Source organism: Chrysemys picta, chromosome 1, assembly GCF_011386835.1.
Source record: "Chrysemys picta bellii isolate R12L10 chromosome 1, ASM1138683v2, whole genome shotgun sequence".
In the NCBI taxonomy this organism is placed as follows: Eukaryota; Metazoa; Chordata; order Testudines; family Emydidae; genus Chrysemys; species Chrysemys picta.
The window spans coordinates 309,156,484-309,177,059 of NC_088791.1; the positions used below are offsets into that span (position 1 = coordinate 309,156,484).

General features: G+C 44.9%; 1 protein-coding gene and 1 long non-coding RNA gene across 8 annotated transcripts in view; one reads left to right on the forward strand and one right to left on the reverse strand.

The window, feature by feature from the left end:
* Positions 1-1,222: 1,222 nt before the first annotated feature.
* Positions 1,223-20,576, forward strand: part of FLT1 (fms related receptor tyrosine kinase 1) — a 147,973-nt gene continuing 128,619 nt past the window's right edge. For 3 of the 7 annotated variants that reach the window (XM_042842844.2, XM_008167460.4, XM_008167472.4), the window contains exon 1: positions 2,067-2,403. In XM_042842844.2, the coding sequence (XP_042698778.2) occupies positions 2,337-2,403 (67 nt within the window). In that variant the 5' untranslated portion in view covers positions 2,067-2,336. Of the gene's footprint in view, positions 1,331-1,651; positions 2,404-3,850; positions 3,871-20,576 lie in introns of those variants that run through there. The other 4 variants (XM_065581379.1, XM_008167458.4, XM_065581380.1 and 1 more) reach the window with 4 other exon arrangements.
* On the reverse strand, positions 12,589-18,903 carry LOC135980900 (uncharacterized). Its single transcript, XR_010597825.1, has 3 exons — positions 18,765-18,903; positions 14,532-14,590; positions 12,589-12,727 (listed from the first exon to the last, which is right to left on the reverse strand). It is a non-coding gene; the product is annotated as an uncharacterized LOC135980900 (long non-coding RNA).

Sequence of the window (20,576 nt, forward strand, 5' to 3'; positions counted from 1 at the left end):
ATCTATTTGGTACTGGCTCTTCCGTAGATCTGTGGGGTGCTTATTTAATATCTATATTCCAGTAACACCCAGCCACAACCATTAAGATCAGGGCCTAAATAAATAGACAAGGGCAGTCTGTAGACCAGACAATCTAAATAGAGAGGATAGGGAAACAGTACTACATAAAATTAAATAAAATATTGTAGGTACTTTCCAGACCACCCTGCTCCTCTACCCACACAGTATCCAAGTGCCTAGGCCAATGTACTCTGATTTGCCCTCCTTCCACCCAACCCATGCCATGCAAGTGTTTGTTTAGTATTTAGTCCTTCCTGTTGTATTTTATCACCATGCGTTTTGCTTTATTTCAATGCCTGTCGTCTAGTTCTTCTCTGCATTTCCCTTTCAGGGTCATTTCAATCCTTCATCAGCATCCCCTCCCCCGCCCCTTTCTGGCTTCCACTGACCACTTCTGCAGATATCATGGGCTCTGAAAGTGCGTTCTTCCTGCCCTGCTTCTGCTCTTCCTCTCTGTATCTTCCTGGGGTCCCCTGGGGGAGGAAGCTGGTCTGTCCTGCCTATGTGGCCTGGTGTTGGGAGGCGTCAGGGTGCTTGGTGTCCCAATGTCAGAGGTCTCTTGCTACTGTCCTTCCCTCTCTGTCCTGGGAAGCAGGAATCTCATGCGTCATCCTCTGGGAAAAAAAGCAGCCGGGCCCTTCCTACATGGTCTGTGGGGATGAGCGTGGAGGCTTCTGTATATACACGTCTTATTTCTGGTCACAGTATTGAAAATACAGGCTCAAGTCTTTAGATAAGTCACAGTCATAGTCCCGGAGTTCACACAGACACTCTGATCTACTGTTTTAAAACTTGAACGTTAAACTACTCATTTAAAAGCAGGCGTCGTTCCCTTTTCCTGCACAGGATGGTCTTGGGGGGCTTAGGCAGCTGGGGTCCATCCCTGGCGCTGTCACAAACTCCTCGTGACTTTGGACAAGGTGCCTGGGTGCCTCCATTTCCTCATCTGTAACATGGGGGATATTAGCATCTACCTGCCCCACAGAGGGCGAGGGGGACACGCCCGGCACTCATGCCAGTGACAGGAGCACGGCAATCGGCACCGTGCCGACAGTCACTGTGGCTGTCCCCGCGCCAGCAAAGGCGCTGCACAGGCTCCTCGAAGCATCCGGAGGAGTGTGGGCAGGTTCCCCGGAGCATCGTGCCGAGGCTGCCCCAGTCCGGAGTGTCCCGAGCCGGGCTCTGAGCGGCGTTCAGCGCTGTGGGAGGGGAAGCTGAACCCATCTCACCCCAGCTGGTGTGCGGTAGGATCTGAAGCCGCTCCCCGGAGGTGAAAGTCCGCTCTGCGCCTAGCGGCCGACCCAGCCCGCGGTACTTTACCTGGGAGACGTGCAGGGCAGCACGGTGCCAGCCGGCGGAAAGGTCCCGCGGCAAGCATGGCACCCGGCTGCAGCCGGACGCTCGCGGCTCCCATCCCCCGGTGCCCATGGGAGGCGCTGGCAGAGAGAGCCGGGCCGGGCGGTCCCCAGCGCGGCTGGGCTGGAGTGGAGCCGGGCCCCTCAGGCGGTGATGGAGAGGCGCTGCCCAGCCCGGCTCAGGCTGCTGCCTGCGGGGTGGGGTGAGGAGTGATAACAGACCCAGGCGGAGAGCAGGGCAGATGGATAAGGACACACGTGTGTCCAAGCCCGGCTTGCGCCCGGCTCCGGCCGGGAGCACAGCCGCCCTTGGCTGGAGGAGCGGAGCGGGGGTCTCCGTGTGGGGTGACCGAGAGCGATCGGAGTGACAGGGGGCGGCATGGGTGGGGGGCCGCGCAGCCGAGTTGACCTGGGGCCCGAGAGGCCGGGAAGTGGGCACTGACTCCCAGCCGGAGCCCTGCCTGGCGCGCTCCGGAGCCGGAGTCACTCCTGCGCAGGCAGCGGGGCACGGCAGGGGGCCGAGGCACTGCTGGAGGGGCCGGGGGGCGCCAGGCTATGTAGGGGAGGGGGGACACGGTGACGCAGGGAGAGGAGGGCGTGATCCGCCGGGAGGATGTGGAGGTTATAAATCAGCCGGGCGGCAGGCAGCTCCCTGTGAAGGGATGTCCACTGGAGGTTAAGCGCGCAGCTGGACGCGCCCTGCGGAGCTGAGCGCAGCGTTGCCCCGGGGCTAGGCGGCTGCTGGATGGTGGTCTCTCTCCGGGACTAGCTGCTCCGCTAGCTTCGCCACCGCGGGCAAGGCGAGCCCGGCCAGGCTGCCGGAGAATCAGCCCCTTTGCTGGGTGTCCCTGAGCCGCGTCGTCTCTCCGAGCAGGCTCGGGCGGAGCTCTCCCACCCTGCGCGCACCTCCCGGGCAGGACCATGGGCAGCCGGGCGCTCGCAGGTGCCATGCTGTGCGGGCTGCTGGCACCCGCTCTCCTCCTCGCAGGTAAGTGACCCGTTCCCCTGCGGGGTGGGGTGTCGGGGGAGGCCGAAGCTAAGTGGTCCAGGAGGCAGCCGGCTGCGCTTGCTCTGCGCCCCAGAGAGACACCCTCCAAAGCCCGTGCCCCTGCCTGGGGGAGTGTGAGCCTGGGGTCCCAGCCGCACGGCATCTCTCCTCCCCCCATGGTGCCCAGTCTGGACCCCGCTTCCCACCCCATGTTCCCTGCTGGAGGCTGCTTTGCTGCGCACACCCGATTACCCCGGGACGCTCTCTGGGTGCCCAAACGGGGCTCCGTCCCTATTGCTGTGCAAGCAGGTTCCCGGGATGCTCGTCGGAGCTGTCCCGTGTCTGACTCTCACGGGCAGAAAAGAAATCTCGGGGAGAGGCTGGATCCTGTCGATCTGTGGCCTCAAGCCCCCAACTTGTAGCATCAAAACAGAGAGCAAGGCTAGCGGTTCCCGCCTCGCCAAAGGAATCCCGGGCAGTGAGCGCCGCAGAAGCCCGGTTCTAGCACTGGGCTCCCGCAGGATCTTGTACAAGCTGAACAGACAACCGCTGTAACCGCACTTCCCCGGAAAAATCTGGACTCTGATACATCCTGGCCTAACAGCACGGGAAAAAAGACACATTTAGTGCCCTGATCCTGCCCAATTTAATCCCAGTTCCGCAAAATTCCGGTTTTAACAAAGGAAAAAATGTAGCAACTATTAGCGAACTCGAAAATCCAGACCCTATTGCAAAGGGATGCAGCAGCCCCGCAAAAAGATGTGTCCGGCACCTAAATACGGCTGGGGGAGGGGTTAAATCTCAAAACCTTAAATTCTACCAGAAAAGAAGAGCACCAGCTCCAATCCCACTGCAAAGATCCAGACCCTGACGCATCCTTAGTAAATAACACCGCCAGGACATAGATCCATCAAAGCAGAGCTCTGGCCACAGATTTATCTAATGTAAAAGGGTATCTGTATAGAGAATAAAACTTTGCGGATCTAGGTGAAAAAAATGGCTGATATCATGTTGGCTCCCGGTCCATGTTTGGATTTTACAAGTGCTTGTGTGCGGAGCTGTATCAGGGACCAGATTTTTTAGCAAGGACTGGAAGCAGCTACGTTTGGTTTCCATATTTCCAACAGACTGTAGAGATCTGTGGCCAAATTCCCTGGATCCTATAAAACCAGATTGCTCTTGCACCGGGATGTGTTGGAGCCTGGATTTTTTTCTGGTCACATAGGAGAAGCAATATGTATTGTCTATTTTGATGGTACAATTTGGGGGTTTAGGACCCCAAAATAGTAGGACGAGCAGGGCGAAGTGCTAATTAGCTGGGATGCCCCGGAGTATGGATTTTTGCAGTGGCATGCTTGCTTTTCTTGGTGCTGGAACAGAGCTTTCCAGATGAGAGGTAAAGTCTTCTGCAGCTTCACGGGAGTTGGACCAGACACAAGGAGATCTTGAGTTTGAGTGAGAGAAAAGGTACTACGCTTGATCTTAGCTCATAGAGAGCTGCATATTGGAACCTAGGGCCAAATACAGACTTGTAACTATACTGAAGCCAGGTATGGATTTGCCACATAATGGGGAGCAAATGTAAAGTCTGCAACACAGAACAAAATTGCTAATTGAGATTAGCCTCAGAGAGAAGACTAGATTAGTGACCTTTTGTTCAATGTGATGACTGTGCTAAGGGGCAGGCAGATCAGAGTTTCTAAGTAAGTGGCAAACATTTTTACATGAGAGTAATCAACTTAATTGGTTGCATTATTTGTTATAAATTAGTTGCATGGACGAGTTATAGAACCATTGAAGTGTTACATTTTCTTGCAAACTATTCTACTTTATTGAAACAAATAAAAGGAAGTTCTTCTTCACGCAGCGCACAGTCAACTTGTGGAACTCCTTACCTGAGGAGGTTGAGAAGGCTAGGGCTATAACAGTGTAAAAGAGAACTGGATAAATTCATGGTGGTTAAGTCCATTAATGGCTATTAGCCAGGATGGATAAGGAATGGTGTCCCTAGCCTCTGTCTGTCAGAGGGTGGAGATGGATGGCAGGAGAGAGATCACTTGATCATTGCCTGTTAGGTTCACTCCCTCTGGGGCACCTGGCATTCGCCACTGTCGGTAGACAGGATACTGAGCTAGATGGACCTTTGGTCTGACCCGGTACGGCCTTTCTTATGTTCTTATGTTATTGTTTCAATCAATTAAAACCAGACTAAATAGATTTTATAAAGGTGGAGCTAATTTCCTAAAACCATGGCAGTAATGCAAATAGTTTGTGTAAATGAGTAAAACAACCCCAAAATATTTTGTCCTTGTATTGAAACTTAGTTCAGATTTTGACTTGAAAGCATTGAGAATACAGATCTGTCTGCATATCTACAATTACAGACAGCAGGTCAAATCCTGCCAAGTGATTTTCAATTGGGATGGGTAGCTGGTGGTTGAGCATGGGTACTCTGGCAGACTAACTACATGATTTGGTCATCATCAATCCTGCAAAATCTTCTATTCTGTCACATGCTATGTAGTAGATCTCCCAGAAGGGGTGACCATGCTCCTTTAAAGTCCATAGGAAAACTCTTGATGACTTTAATTTTGGGCAGGATCAGTCCCTGAATACTAAAGATGGAGGAAGGGGTGAGGAATGGGGTGTTGGGGAATTACATGTTAAAGTAAAAGCATTGATTCTCCATAGATTCTTACTCCCATCCCCCATAGTAGATCTGGGAAGGAAATGGTTTTCCCATCCCATGACAATTTTTGAGAATCAAAACATTTCCCCATTCTGCATTGTGAGGAAATAGAGACTTTTCAAACAGTGTCATGAAAAAGCCCCTTAGAATAGCCAATAGCCCAGTGGTCAGGCATGGGGCAAATAGAGGACACAAGTTCAAGTCCCCACTCTGCCTGATTAAGACCTGGGATTCTTAAACGTAGCTCTCCCATATCCAAAGTGAGTGCCCTGATCACCAGGCTATTGACTGTTCTAGGGTGGGGTTTTTACCAAATGGTAAAAATTAAACCTTTGATGCCATATTAGGGCCTGATCCTGCAGTCCTTGCACATTTATGACTCCCGTTTAAATCAATGGGGGTTTGGCGTGTGGAAGGACTACAGGAGTCTAACTAAAGAGAGTTAGATTCTGCAGTCCTCTTCTCTTGACCTCACTGGAGGGTTTTGTCTGAGTCAGGGCTAAAGGATTGGGCCCAAGTCCCTTACTAATAGATCCATATGTGAGGCGAGTGATAGACGAACCAGAGACCATGTATATTCAGAGAGGCTTCAAACAGAGAGATCAGCTACTATATATCTTCATTTTTAAATGACAGCACAGAGCAAAAGCCAAAGCCTCCTTGAATCTGCACCCTTATCCTACTGAAGTCAGTTGAACCAGCAATGGGACTAGGACTGAGCACTAAGTTAGAATAAGAAATAGGAGACTAGATAGCTTCAATTGCTAGTCACTTTACACATTAACTTTTGTTATCATTTGTACTACAGCAGCAGCTAGGGTCAGGCCCCACTGAACTAGATGTTCTACAATCACGGTCCCTGCCTGGAAGAGCTTACAGTATAACTCAAAACAAGATGTAACAAGTCTATCGACCAAACAATAGGAGGGAAGGAAGGAAGAGATAATGATAATAAGATCATGTGGTTATGTAAGATAGTGATGTGCCTGACCTGATGTTTCCAAATCATATGATTTAAAACAATGTAAAACAATATCAATGATCCCTGAGTCTTCCTCCCCCCATGCAATCTTTAGTTGGCTGATCTCCTGTAGGCATCACAGCAGAGTTATATCTTGAGAAGGAATTTTAAGGTGGAGAGGTGAGTGGCCTTATGTTCCCAAGGACATTTCCTGTGGCTGGGCAGTGTGTAAGAAGTAGTTGGAGCATATGTTGGAGAAGAAGACAAATGGTCATATAAGGCTGGCATAGCTGGTGGGGCAGAAGACAACAGGACAAGGACTGTCTTGTGGTCCTGCCATTCACAAAGTGTGTAGAGTCTGATTCACCAGCCGGGTCCTGTCAGTGGAATGATGTGAGCCTCCTGGCAGCAGAAAGTTTGCCTAGCATGGAAACAAGAGGTGCAGTGTCACAAGCAACTCTTAACCCCTTCTCCACCAGCAGGCCTGGAGCAGCAGTGCAAATCCAGAGGTCTTGCTGGGAAGGGGCATTGCTAGGACATGCAGGGGACATGGTAATTCAGGGCCTGTCCTGGGGAGCCTTCACTGGTGGGATGGCTGTGGAGCTCGGGCTTGAGTTTCAAGTTGTGTATTCTTTTAGGATGATCACTGTGGCACCATGTGTTTGACCTAGATGTGAATTTCCCCTCAGGTGCCAGAGCCTTCCTAGCCACAGGGGGCTGCACGTTGCACTTACATGTGCCTGCAGGGGTTAATCAGTCCCACCGTCTTATTAGGACTGGGAGCAATAAAAGAACACAAGAGCTGGACATCCAACATCCCTTGAATTTCAATGACTGTTGGGCACCTGCCTCCCTCCTTGAAAAATTCCAGCCTACATTTACATAAAGCTGGAGGATTAGAAGCTGGTGTGGAGCAGAAACATCTATTCTTCCATTTATACATAGGATTTAAGCCTCTAACTTTTTAATAGTACTAATGGGAATCACCCATGGTATTACCCTGTGGTATTTTGGCAAGATGCTCTGTATAGCATAGTTCTATAGAGCCAAATTCTGCTCTCATGTATGCTGGTGTAAATCTGGAGTAAGTACATTGAACTCAGCTGAGCTGCTCCAGATTTGCACTAGTGTCGATGAAAATCAGCATTTGGCCCGTATAGTAAAGATGACTTTCACGCCCACAAACGTTCAATACATTTACCATTTTTAATTGGTGATGCGAGATGAGATTTTTTTTTTAAGCTTGAAATGCTCACGAACAAACGTGACCTTTGCTTTATCAGACTTTTCAAAGACCAGAACTGGGGTCTTTGCAGCGGGCGCGGCTAAATGTGTGGGCCGTGTGTGTAGGACAGAAGGCAATGCCTGCTGCTTTCCAGAACAATTGCTGATACTTCTCTGCAGTTTGGAAATTGCAAGCGCTCAGAGCATCAGACTGTCAGGCTGAGATAGTGATAGTGAAAGGAAAAGGGGTGATTGAGAAAGGACTTGAAAGACAGGGGTATGGTTCAGCATTACAGAACTCTGGCTCATGGGCTGTGGGTGGGATTCTACTGAGGAAATTGTTCCTTTGAGTCTGCTAGAGATAGGCGTTGAGGCTTCCTGCTGCAACCCAGAAGACAGCAGGAAGCCGGGATTGCTGCAAGAGTGGGGGAAGCTTTCCCATCAAGAGAGAGATGTCTGGCAACCACAGTCAACTGTTGGACCATTTCTCTGTGGCTATGCACCAAGAGTTCCTTTACAAACACACTTTATCTTTACTTTGTCCTTTTTTGACCATCTGTGTAATATTTCTACACTCCAAAGCCAAAGCTATGTATCAGTATTTGGGGGAGGGGGAATGGCTGCTTGTGTGAGCATATATGAGAATCTCTCCCATTTGACTATTTAAAGTAACTTACAAACACTTTATTAATCAACCTAAGAAATGACCTTACTCAGCATTTAACAACCAGGAATGGGTTGGCTTTTCCATTTACTGTGTGTGAACTGCTCATTCTGATGCTGCCCTAAAATCTATTACCTTCACATCTTCAGTTGTTGGTGCCAATGGGCATTCTCGTTCTTCTCTTACCAAGATGTAGAAATTCAGTATCATTCCCCCACCCTGGAACGGACTATCATGGTGCAAAGCCAGTACATAGCCCTAGACCAGTGGTTCCCAAACTTTAACAACCTGTGAACCCCTTTCACTAAAATGTCAAGTCTTGTAAACCCCCTCCTAAAAATGAATATTTCCAGGGATTTTCTCCTTTACGTGAGTATAAATTATAAAATATGTTTTTATGACATGCTTATAACACACTATTTATTATTAATTATTTATCATTGAAGTATTTTTATTACATTATGAAAACAGCAACACTCTTCCAAGATCTCACTTTTGTAGCTTGTATCACTTTGAATAAGCCTGTTATAAGACAAGGCTCCTATGTTTCATGAAGGAGTATCAGATGTGAAACAGCATGAAGGTATTTAAGAAGCCAACTCAAAGAGTTCCTCCTACACAAGCATTCAGGTCTTGAGCAGTCCAGGCAAACAATGCATGTTACAACAAAGCTTAAACTTGTTCTTCATGATAATTTTAAAAACAATACTAGCTGCCTATTCAATTTTAAAAACAGCAAAAAATAGCCACCTCCCTTTCCATTTCTTATAAGGAGTCTTGAAGTTTAAATCTCCTCAGTGTGATAGATATGCTTGATTTGATCTGCTTAGCTCTTGGAAGTCCAGGGGCTCTGGGCTGCTGGCTCCGTGCTGCCTGAGGTCCCTAGGGACAGCTCTGTCCGCCATTAGGAAATTTTTTTCCTGAGAACCCCCTGTAACATTTCATGAACCCCCAGGGGTTCACAAACCCCAGTTTGGGAACCACTGCCCTAGACACTCTCTCCCTTTCTGTATGATTTGTTCATGGCAAGGTGGGAGGAAATATACCAGCCTAATGTAAAGGAAAGCATGATTTTACCTAATATATTATCAAAGTAATTCAAGACCATTATAAATCCTTGTGAATCTATTACTTTTGTCCATTCTGTTTCTCAGAACTTTGTCTGCTTTGTGTTTATGAAGAAACATCTGACATCCCAGTTAATCTTAATTCTTCAAAGTAATCTACCACTAATTCCTGCCCTTGTGCAGATTTTTTGGGTTTTTTATAACTTACCCTCACAACAGGTGTACTCACGTGTAATGACAGTGATAATTTATATTTGTATCATACTTTTCCTCCAAAAGGATCCCAGCATGCTTTTTGAAAATGGGACCAATCTTGCAAACAGTTATTCATACATACACATAATTACTCCTAAGCAGAGTCCCTTGGAATTCAGTTACACAACCACATCATCTTCTCTGCCCATGACCCCTGCACGCTATCAGTAAATTCACCCAAGTGTTACTGCAGCCTGAAGCACAGTCCGTCTGCCCCTGCTCCTCTGCCCCACCCCCTGGGGAACTTCACTGGAGGACATCAGCTGGTTGGGGAGGACATTATCTTGTTGGGAAGCTCCTGACACCACCGCCCCATTGGCTCCTTTAGACAGAAAGTGAGGGAGGAGGGCACAGGGCCTCTCAGACATTGTAGAGGTACAGGATCTCTGAACAGATCTCCCTGGTCTTTTGACAGATCCCCTAACAACCCTGCTTTTCTAGACCAGAACTACCAGCCCCACTCCCTGGGGATGAGTGTGGGGAAACTCCATGAGAGGAATTTCACATCATTTTCCCTCAACCCCCTTCCTGTGTTATTTCCCATGGAATGGAAGGATCCAAGTGTTTTATTTCCACTCTTAATTGATGAGTCTCCCTGGCTAAGCCTCAGATATCATTCTGAATTTCTTTGCCATAGTGTTAACATAGGAATTGCCAGACTGGATCAGACCAGAGATCCATCTACCCCAGTATCCTGTCACCAACAGTGTCCAGTGTAAGAGCCTTCAGAGGAGGTGCAAGAAACCCTGCAGCAGGCAGTTATGGAATAACCTTTCCCCAGGGAAGTTTCTTTGAGGAAGGTTGTTTGTGGTAGGATCTAAAACAATTCTGTTAATTAGAGCATTAAAAAGCTGTAGACTCAAGGGTCAAAGGAACCAACATAAACTTGATGCCTGTTTAAGTTAGGTGCCATCAACCCTTATAGCAAGTGTGTATAAAATAATGACTGTTTAACGTATTATGTTATAGAACTTTTCCTGCTCTTGTCCTGATATTCAAAATTTGGGGTAAAAAAAAATCCAGTTCTCCTTGTCTGATGTGATGCTGTGGTGTAATAAATTATAGGTGTATATTTTTCCCTTGTAAATTAGGGTATATTCATAAAACGGTGCAATCTCATACTCCCTAGATCCTTTCTGTAGTTGGATCTTGCTCTGTGATTATATTGGGGGTGGGGAATGGAATGAGTCACTGTGATGGAACTGTTCCTTTTCCTTCCACACAGGTTTCCTTGTAAGAGAACATGAACTGGGCCATTAATCAGGTCATATTTATTGCAGCTCTAATAGCCAAATGTCATTTGATTTGCTGAGATGGAGTTAAATGACTGCAATTAATTTAGCACTGTTGTCCTTTTAGCTGGTTAATAGTCTGAGGTCCTAATCTACTGACAAATCACACACTGGACCAAAGCAAGATGAGGTCAGTGGTCCGTTTCAGACAACTGCTTAAAGCTGGTCTTGCCCTACCACACTTGCCAGAAGGGAGGATGTCCCTAATAAAAAAGGGCAAAGCAGCCTTCAGTACTAGGTTGCCCTGTTAGAGGAAGCTTGGGTATGAAACGGAGAGGATCTAGGCAGTGGGCTGAGCTGTACTGAGCTAAGTACTCTAAGAACAGCCAAACTTCAGGAGAAAAGTCTTGGCTTGGCCTTTTTTGTCTGATTGCTGATTTATTTATTAAAGTCCAAACCAAGAAGGGTCAAATTTACCCCCTACACAGGGTGTATGGAATGTGTCTTAGAGGAAGTGGGAAAATCCTTCTCTGAATCTGCTGTTCCTATTTGATCCTCTAGTTTTAAAAGTCAATAGTTGCATTAGGTTTTTCCTGTGCAGGGGTCTGTTTTACAGATTAAAAAAAGAAGATGAAAGTAACATTCCCGTTGTATTTTTTCTTTTAAAGTTACAGCATTTTTTAGGGTGTTATCTGTGAAATATTGAAAATAATAACAAAAGCCTTGCGCTAAGGGGAAATGCTGCAACTTTTCTGCTTAGTCACTGAGTTTTCTTCTGTCTCATGATTAGTGACAAAATGTCAAAGATGGAATTTGGTAGGTGGAGGTGTCAGATGGAGCTAGTGGAAATTAAAGAGTTTGGCTTGTTTAGCCTACAAAATGAAAGCTGAGAGAGGTTATGGTTGCGCTATATAAATACATCAGGGGGGTGAACACCAGGAAGGGAGAAGAGGTATTTATGCTGAAGAACAATGTCGGTCCAAGGACAACTAGCCATGATTAAATTTAGGCTAGAAGTTAAAAGACGGTTTTTAAACCATCAGAGCAGTGAGGTTCTGGAATAGAAATAGTGGGGGGCAAACACTGTAACTAGTTTTAAGCTTGATCAATTGATGAATTGGATTATATGATGAGGCTGCTGGTGATCGGAGACTGGACTCCATATCATCAGGAGAGCCCTTCCAGTCCTATGTTCCCAGAGAGTTGTAGGCAGAGGTCTGAGTGTTTAGATGGCCATACGAAATACTCCCCAAATCCAGTCTGTTATAACTTGTTTTCTTTCTAATGAAAGAGAAGCTATAATGAATGTTAGGAAGCTTGCTAGGAAAGAAATTGTGTACTCGTTGTTCAGTTTAGTTGGAGTGAGGAAACTCATCTGTTTGCTCTTTGTAGGAATTTTACATGACTTATAGAAGTTTTGGTCTCACTGTATTTATGCTATAGTATTACTGTACTTTCCAAATACTTAGCTAATAAAGAGAATTTCATCAAACAATCATTTTTGTTTTGTGAACATTTATACCCAGTATTAGAATTCAAAGAAAATCATAACAAGTGATGACGGATGTCATGAGCTAAGAGAATAAGGCTAGGGATATGCAGTCCATAACCAGTACAGGTTTAGAGGTATGATGTCTTCTCCTTCCATGTGCCCTGTAGTAGACCACTAATACACAACTACCCAATGGAACCATGACTACTCCACATGCTCCAGTGGGCTGAGCAGACACTGCTCCCACCTTACCTCAAAATTTTGAATTTTGTAACTGAATAGAAATGTCAAAATGTGAAGACTGTTGATCAGCTCTAATACTGTGAATTGTAAAGGATGGTCCTTGAAAGCCACTTAACAGGTTCAGCTTGTACAGCATATCATGGTCTGGCATCTGAGTGGAGAAAGTTTCTATGAGCACCTAACACCTGGGCTCAGAGCGTTGCACTGCTGGCATCCTTTTTATGGTCTTGACTACTTTTGTGGTGATCATAGCGGTCAATGTACTATGGGAAATGGCAGAACTTTGGATGCTGCTAATTGGCAAGCAAGTTTATTTCATGCACTCACCTGTAACTTGATATTATATTTCTAGATGCCATCGACAAAGACATTTACACCTTTAAATATAATGGCTGCCGGCCAGATTCTTGTTAGCTTTACTTCTCCACTAGGCCAGGGGGATATCTTCACTCCTGCAGTTCCTTCCGAGGAGGAGCCAGTGTTTGGGATGTACATGTCTGTGTACATATGAGAATACATACATATACAAGAACATTACTGCTGGAGACTTGTTAGCATGTACCACCCAAGTATTCAGTTGAGAGGTTGTCAGAATTGCACTGCCAGAGAGTTTTAACTATTAGGTGTTACAGGTTGCTTGTGTAGCAGCTGGTAATTTTTATTTTTTCAAAATGCTAATACATACATTTTAAGCAATAGTGCAACCACCTCAATCTCAGATCCAGACCTGAGCATGATGTTTGGTGAAAAGGGCCCATTTGGGAGGCTCTGTACATTTTCCTGTCTGTCAAGACCTCCCACGGGCAGCTAGCTACTCATTTGTATATCTGACTGTCTCCAGGACATGGAGCCAGAGCAGGGGCTAATTACCATACACAGGATTTTTCTAACATAGTAGTAAACTGAGATTTTCAAACTGTGCTGGATCAGGCCCCACTGGGAGATTAGCTCATCCACTCATGGTCTGATTAAACTATCAAATGATTTTTAGGATATAATAAAGTAGCTCAGATAGAAGTTTTGGGCTTGATGGACAAATTTGTGGGTGAGATTCTTTGGGCTGTGTTATGCAGGTGGTCAAACTAGAGGATCACAATGGTTCCTTCTGGCTTTAAGTTAAGAATTTGTGAATTATCATTCTGATGTGACAATGCCCATTTTGTATGCAAGTAACTTTTAATGATGTTCTTGAACTTGCAAATAAAATAGGACAAGGCGGTTGCAAGCAAGGCAGGCATGAGTTATAGAGCAGAGTCAGTGAGAAACAAGGCAGGTCAGCATGAACACATGGTGTGTGTTTCTAATTACTGCTGTTGATATCCTTGCTGACTCCTACAAACTCTTACTACTATATATAGTGCTACTGCCCTACATAGTTCCATTTAAATTAAAGCTACCATTCCATTATGCTAGTTTAATGAGATGGCCTACTTAAGAGGAAGGATGGTCCAGCAGTTAGGGCAATAACCTAGGATGTGGGAGACAAGGTGCTGTGCCTCAAACTTCCTGTGTGACCTTGGACAAGACTTTGTGCCTCAGTTCCCCCATCTCTAAAAAGGGATAACAATGCATCCCACCCTTACAGGAGTGCCGTGAGCATAAATACATTAAAGCAGTGGTCCACAAACTTTTCACAGTCATACCTTACCCTACTCCATCTGTGCCCCCCCTGCCTGGGAGCCAGGCCATGGCTGAGGTGGGAGGCGTGAATATGGGTATAGGGGCTGGGAACAGAACCGCAGCTAGGGCTGAGTTGGGGCCGGAGCTGGGCCGGGCTGCATTCCGGGGCCAAGGCTGGGGCTGGAGCAGAGCTGGGGGTGGAGCAGGGCTAGGTGGTGCTCCCTGCTGCCCCTTATGGGGTTGGCCTAGATCCTCCTGCCCCCCCCACCCCACATTCCTCTGCACCCCCCCTAGAGTCCTATGGGGACCTCTGCATTAAAGATTGTGAGGCATTCATTATAATAGGTAATGGGGGCTATCATATAAGAAGCAGGTTGTGTCATGAACCTTTCAGAGAGAGTCAAAATAACTTGCATTTTTGCACTGTAGCTGTTTGTTAGGTTTCTGCTTTGCCACATGCAATATGGATGGTAACTGAAAAAAATATACTGAGAGTTAAACCAAAGATAGACTAAAGGTTAATAGCTCTCCTTGCAACTGGAGGAAATCAGAGCTTTAAATGACTCTTTGAAGTGCCCCCCAAGATTATTTTTAGGCAAAGGTATCATTTAGCTCAGTAATGGAACCAAAACTATGCACAGGTACAAATATTCCAACCAAAAATAAATTGACTTTACCCACCTAACAGCACACAGTTTCTTCAGAAAAGGTCACAATGTAACAGTACGCCAACAGGAATTCTGTAATAAAAACGTACGAGCACAAAGGTGTCTTAAAAAATATATTCGACTAGAGCAAGTCATGGAGACAGAAGAATAGATTGGCCAATGGCCATATAATGAGCCAGTTAGTGTAAATCAGTGTATGACCATTGTTTTCAAATAGAGGCCCGCTGAATGGCTCCACATTTTTAGTTACTTTGGCTAGATTCTGCAATTGTTACACTGGTAAACACACATGTGAGTGTTTCCATTCCCTTCAGTGGGCTGACTCATATGAGGCTGTACTCATACACAAGTAAGAAATGCACAATCTAGCCCACATTTTAAATGAAGAATCTTTAAATTATTCAGGCTAAGAATAATCGTGAATAGTGGGAATTAGAGAGGTGAGAGACCTTAAGGGACCTTATCCATTACCAATGCTGGATTGTCTTGTACAATATAAAAATTATGTCTGATGATGGAATATAAATTTGTTTAAATTGGGAGGAAATTATATTTGACAATAGAAAGCACTAAGGGCAAGATATGTTTAATGAGCTTTAAAATGTATGCAAATCCAGCAGTCAGTAAAACAATTAGGCTATGATGGATAACTTTATTGCACACTGATGGCACTTTAATCCAGAAGGTCAGAAGCTCTGTGTACATTGCAGTTGGCAAAGATAAACTGATCGTTCTCATTAACCTCTTCATTGTGTAGATAAAAAAGCTTAGCTAATACATTCAGGCTAACTGGTGTGGTGAAGGGATGTCAGTAAAAAAATTATAACATTTAACAAGGCAGAAGTTTTGTTTGAACACATGGGATGAAATTGTTACTCATGTGCATAAATGTTTGCAGAAGTGGGGCATATATGTACTCTAGATCAGACACAATATCAGTAACATTTACAAATACACATTTATTTTACCTGGGGTATACAATAATGTGAAATAAGCCTATTTATAAGTCCACAAAATAGTCAGTAAACAGAAACTTGTACTCTGAGTGCAAAAAGGGTGCTGTAGTTCCATCATATGTTAGAACAGACTTCAAAACACTTATTCTTTAGCTCCTTTGCATCATCAGCTGAGCACTCTACCTTGTATACCAAATACTGCCCAAGCTGTATTCTGTGCCTTTTCAAACAGCTCTTTGACCCTGTCTTTAGGCAGCTTGGGTAACTTTTGTGACCTAAACTAGTGTTTGCGCCAATTGGTTCAGTAATCCGATTGGCTGACTGAAATGTGTCCTACAAACTTTAAAAAAAAAAAAATGAATATGGGGGAGGGGAGAGTCATTTTGTTGTCACATGAAAAGAAGTTACACGCCAATATAGGTCACTGTAAGGGTAGGTTGCTGATGGTCGCTTAGTGATAGGCATAATGATTAATGAACATGTCCTGTTACACCATGACCTTTCCAAAAAGCCAGTGTCAAGTAAAATGCCTGAAGAAGGTACACAGAAGGCGTGATCCCCTTGCAAATATTGACAGTAGGAATTTCTGTGCTATTCTCCTTTTCTGGTAAGCTTGTCAAACCCTATTGCATTTGTTCTTTGAATCATTTTTGTATCATTAAAAAAAAGTGTAGGAAAGCTAATGACCCATGCAGGGATGGAATGTAAAGAAAAGCCATTTCTCTTCAGACCTGTACCACTTAAGTGGTAACACTATTATTGTGTGTGTGGACTTTTTAATACAAATAGGATTCTGTATTTCAGGCCTTTGTTGCTGGAAATCTAAAATATTAAATGTGTCAAGCCTTATACATTGGTCTGTTAGGGCAAATATTAAGTCTGGTGCCTAAGAGTTAATGTGGTTAATTACTGGAGTTAAATATTTAAAGTGCACTTGAAGGCAATGGTAAGAATCCAGTTTACTTCAATGGGAGCAGAGTTAGGCCAACACTAGAGCGGTTTTTAAATTCCATGCACAGTGATTACAAAACACAGCTGTATCTTTTAGATATGGTTAATGTATGTAGTAGGACAAAACCTGGATACATATCAAATGTATCTGGGGTTTCTTTTGATCACAGGTTGGGGTGCTTAGAGAATTTCCTGCATTGAGCTAGGTAACTATGAGGCAGGTCTCCTGGATTATTATGAAGCATGCATTTCCAGGGTTTCCTATTTTATAAGAGTTCTGAATGGCATTTCTTGAGATTCTGTACAGGGACATTTTTGCTTCCGATACAATACATTAACAAAGAAAAAAAAAGCAACATTTTTGATCCTTCACCATTAGCAGAATAAAAAACAAAACAGACAAAAACAAACCAAAACCAGAACACTCCAATGAATGACTAGCTGGTTGACCCTGCGATTAGTGTTCTGGATCACCCGGTAGATGACCTGAGTTCAGTGGTGGCAATTAGGCCATATCCACTCCATGAGATAGAATCCCAAGAAAATCTCTTAGGTTATGCCTACACTGCACTTTCATTGTTAGAACTTCTGTTGCTCAGAGGCGTTGGGGGGGGGGGGGAACACACCTCCCTGAACGACAAGTTTTACCAATGAAAAGCACTGGCGTGGATAGCGCTTTGTTGGCAGGAGTCACTCTCCCACCAACAAAGCTACCGCTCCTCGTTGAGGGTGGTTTTATTTTGTTGTCAGGAGAGCTCTCTCCCAGAGATAAAGAGCGGCTATACTGTGTGCCTTGCAGCGGCAAGGCCTTAGCAACATGACTGTGCCGCTGTGCGGTGTAGACAGCCTCAGATTGTGTCCTGTGGAGGAAAGGCTGTGTCTCCTTTTTGTTTGTACAGTGTCAATGCCAACAAGACCCTAGTGCAATTGGGCCCTGATCCTGATTGATCTATGGCAGCTATTGTATTTAATAATAATTTGTTCTTAAATGTCAAGCTGGTGGTACATATTGTCATGAGCACCCAGCTTTTCCAACCACTGGTCTGACTTCTGCCCTTATGTAGGAAGCCAGTACAATAAAATAAATAATTTTCCTCGCTGCCTGAATCTTAGAATCCTCATGAATAGAGGAATGCGCATAATCAAATACATGGTCATTGGAATATTCAAATTGTTTAGCTTGAGAGCATTGACAAAATTAAGCTAAAGTGTCTGAATTTCTCCTCAACAACTGCCTGACCACTACTGGTTAGTTGCAGCCCTTCTTGGATTTTTATTATAGAGCAAATTTAATCAGATTGTTAGTATTTACATCTAGCATTAGTGATTCAGAATTGAAAAAAAATCAGTTAGACCTTCAGTGTCTACAAGAGACTTCATGCAATGTTGCTGGAAATCCCTCATGTCAATACTCGAACTTCAGCTCATGTCTTTAGGGGGTCCGTTCTAAAGGCCATTGTAATCAGTGGAACTGATTCCCATTGGTTTCAAGGGGCTTTGACTAAGTTTTCTGCCTCAGGGCCAAATCCTGATGTCATTACTCAGCTATGTGCTTTTCAATATCACAGGTTTTACAGTGTGCTGAAGAAGGGCTATAGAAATACAGCAGATATACACAGGAAATATTTTAAAGAGATTTCTTTTGAAGAGGCTACTTGCAATTTTCTAGTGTGTTAGTAAATACAAATGGTTAAAGATAGTGTAACAGGGTCAGCACCCACCTCTCGCAGGCACCCCCTTTTCTCTCTGGCCAATAAAATTGCAATCACATTCTTTTCTTGGGGGGCACTCATCTCTTGTGAATGGCCCCCTTTCTCTCAGTTAGATGTAAGCCTGCTTTTGGTTTTAGTTCTTATATTGGGGTGGCACCCACCTCTCACGAGCACCCACCTGGCTGATGGATCTCTTGGCAGGTCTTCACTGACTCAGCCAAGTCATATACAGTGTGTCTGTGAGATAAAAGCAACACAACCCCCTTTTGGAGTACAAGTCCAACAGAGGCCTCTCTCAGTGCCCTCTGTAATATCTTTCTCAGTTTGTCCCTGCTCCAGAATAGAGCAGTGCCCCAGTGCCCCTTCCCTGGAGGCAGTGTCTTCACCATCTTAGGCCCTTTCTGGCCCTAGCTCTTCAGCAGGGCCACTATGGTTCAGTTCCCCTTCTGGGAAGCCTCAAAGTCCATGTCACTTTCCCAGTGGCTGGTGGGGCCCCCCTCTACTCTGGGTCCCAGCCCAGGGGCCCTATAGGTAGCAGCCATCCACCATGGCCCTTTAAATAAACTGTGTTGCTGCTATAATTCCCTGGCAACTTCCCCATGGCTCCTGCACATGCTTCACTCTTACCTCAAGGCCTTGTTCTTGTGGAGTCCTAGCAGCCAGCCTGAAGCACATCTACTCTCCTCCAGTTCTAGCAAGGAACTAAACTCACTCTGGCCCTGCAGCTCTTCTTATATTGACCTGCTGGGCCCTGATTGGCTGCTTCCCACACAGCTGCTCTAGGCCGCTTTGAGGACCTCTCTACTGTCCTTTTCTGGGGCAGGGTGTGGCAGGACCACAAGGCATCCAGCAGGGGGCCTCAGGGCCTAGTCCACCCTGTCACAAATAGATTGTGTTTTTAAGGCACAGCCCCCGGAGGTTCAGCATAAACAAGAACATCAGTATAATGCTTAGTTGCAATAGGAAAAGAGGCAATATAAATTGCGCGTGGCCAGACTTTTAAGGATGCTATGGAAATAAAAAGTAAGAAATGCTATGCATTCTACACCTCTCACTTTAGAATGTGCTGGATGCAGGTTAAACCACCTTTTTGCTAAGACCTTACATGTTGCAACTGCAGAATACTGTACAGCGCAGCAGAGAGATGGGACTCAGTTGTAATAAATGTAAAGGGAATTCTTTTGAGAGGCTGCTGAACACAGAAAGATTTTGTGGTTCTCTCTGACTTTCGAGTTCCCAGATTGACTAATCACTCTCTTGTGTCCCACACATGGTCCCCCTCAAGTTCTAGTCTGGTCTAAGCAACCATAAAAGGGATTGATGACTTCACCACAGCATAAGTATTTAATATGTCATGTCAAATACAAGTTGAATTCAGTCTTCAGCCTATAAGGATTGTTTGGACTTTTGTAAATACTGGGTTTTTTATTTCCCAGAATGGGTTGCCAGACATTTGATGTTTGACACATACCAATGTTATCATGGGCTAGAATTTATCTTTTATAACAATTCTATTGATGAGGACAACACAATAAAAACTGATGTATCACTTGTTACCAGACCCATTGCTATGCTGATTTGTCAAAACTGTCTATTTAAAACAATAGTCTTCAGACAAACTCTTTGATTTGGAGGGACAGAAGTGACATCGTTTTTTAAAAGTCAGTTTTCTTATGAAAGACTGATTTCCACATTTCAGCTCACTATTGTTCAGACAAATTGCAGAGATCCAGTATAGATTTTTTGTTTAAATGTATCTTTGCAGGAAACTGCCATTTAATCTCTTTGTAGGCAGACAGCCAACCTCATGTAGCGCTGTATTTTATTAATTTAACTTTATATAATTTTGCACACTGTGATAGTTTATGAGATACATACAGAAGTGATTCTATGGATGCATATGACTTAATTGTCAGCAGTTTTACCTCATACCTTGGTCACAAGTACTTCATGGTCTACAGCACGGCTCAAACTCTGGACCTTCTGTGTCTGCACCTGGAGTCAAAGGAGAACCTGTGTTAACTATAGTAGGGTTTGTATTCTCTGCTGGCCAACCACCAGACATACAAATAGCAGCAAATGAGCAGGTCTGACATTCCATCTGGTAGAGAGGGCAATAGTGCACATGCATACAGACATACTAATCAGCACATTACATCTTGTTTGCCAGAGGAGCCCAAGGGACACAGTGCCCATACAAAACTATTGCAATTCACTGCATCTGGGGCTGTGAAGGAAAGCAACAAGGAAACACCAGCTTGTATAGAACACAGTGGCTCACATCTCCAGCAGGAAAGACTGCTGAGAACACTTCACTTCAGTACTATGCACCCACAGCTGGCTCCCAGTTCACTTCCATTGCCAATTAAAAGACTTTATCTTGCTTATTGAGACTCTCAGTGGCTCACAACCCAGTTACATTATTGCTCCATTCACAGA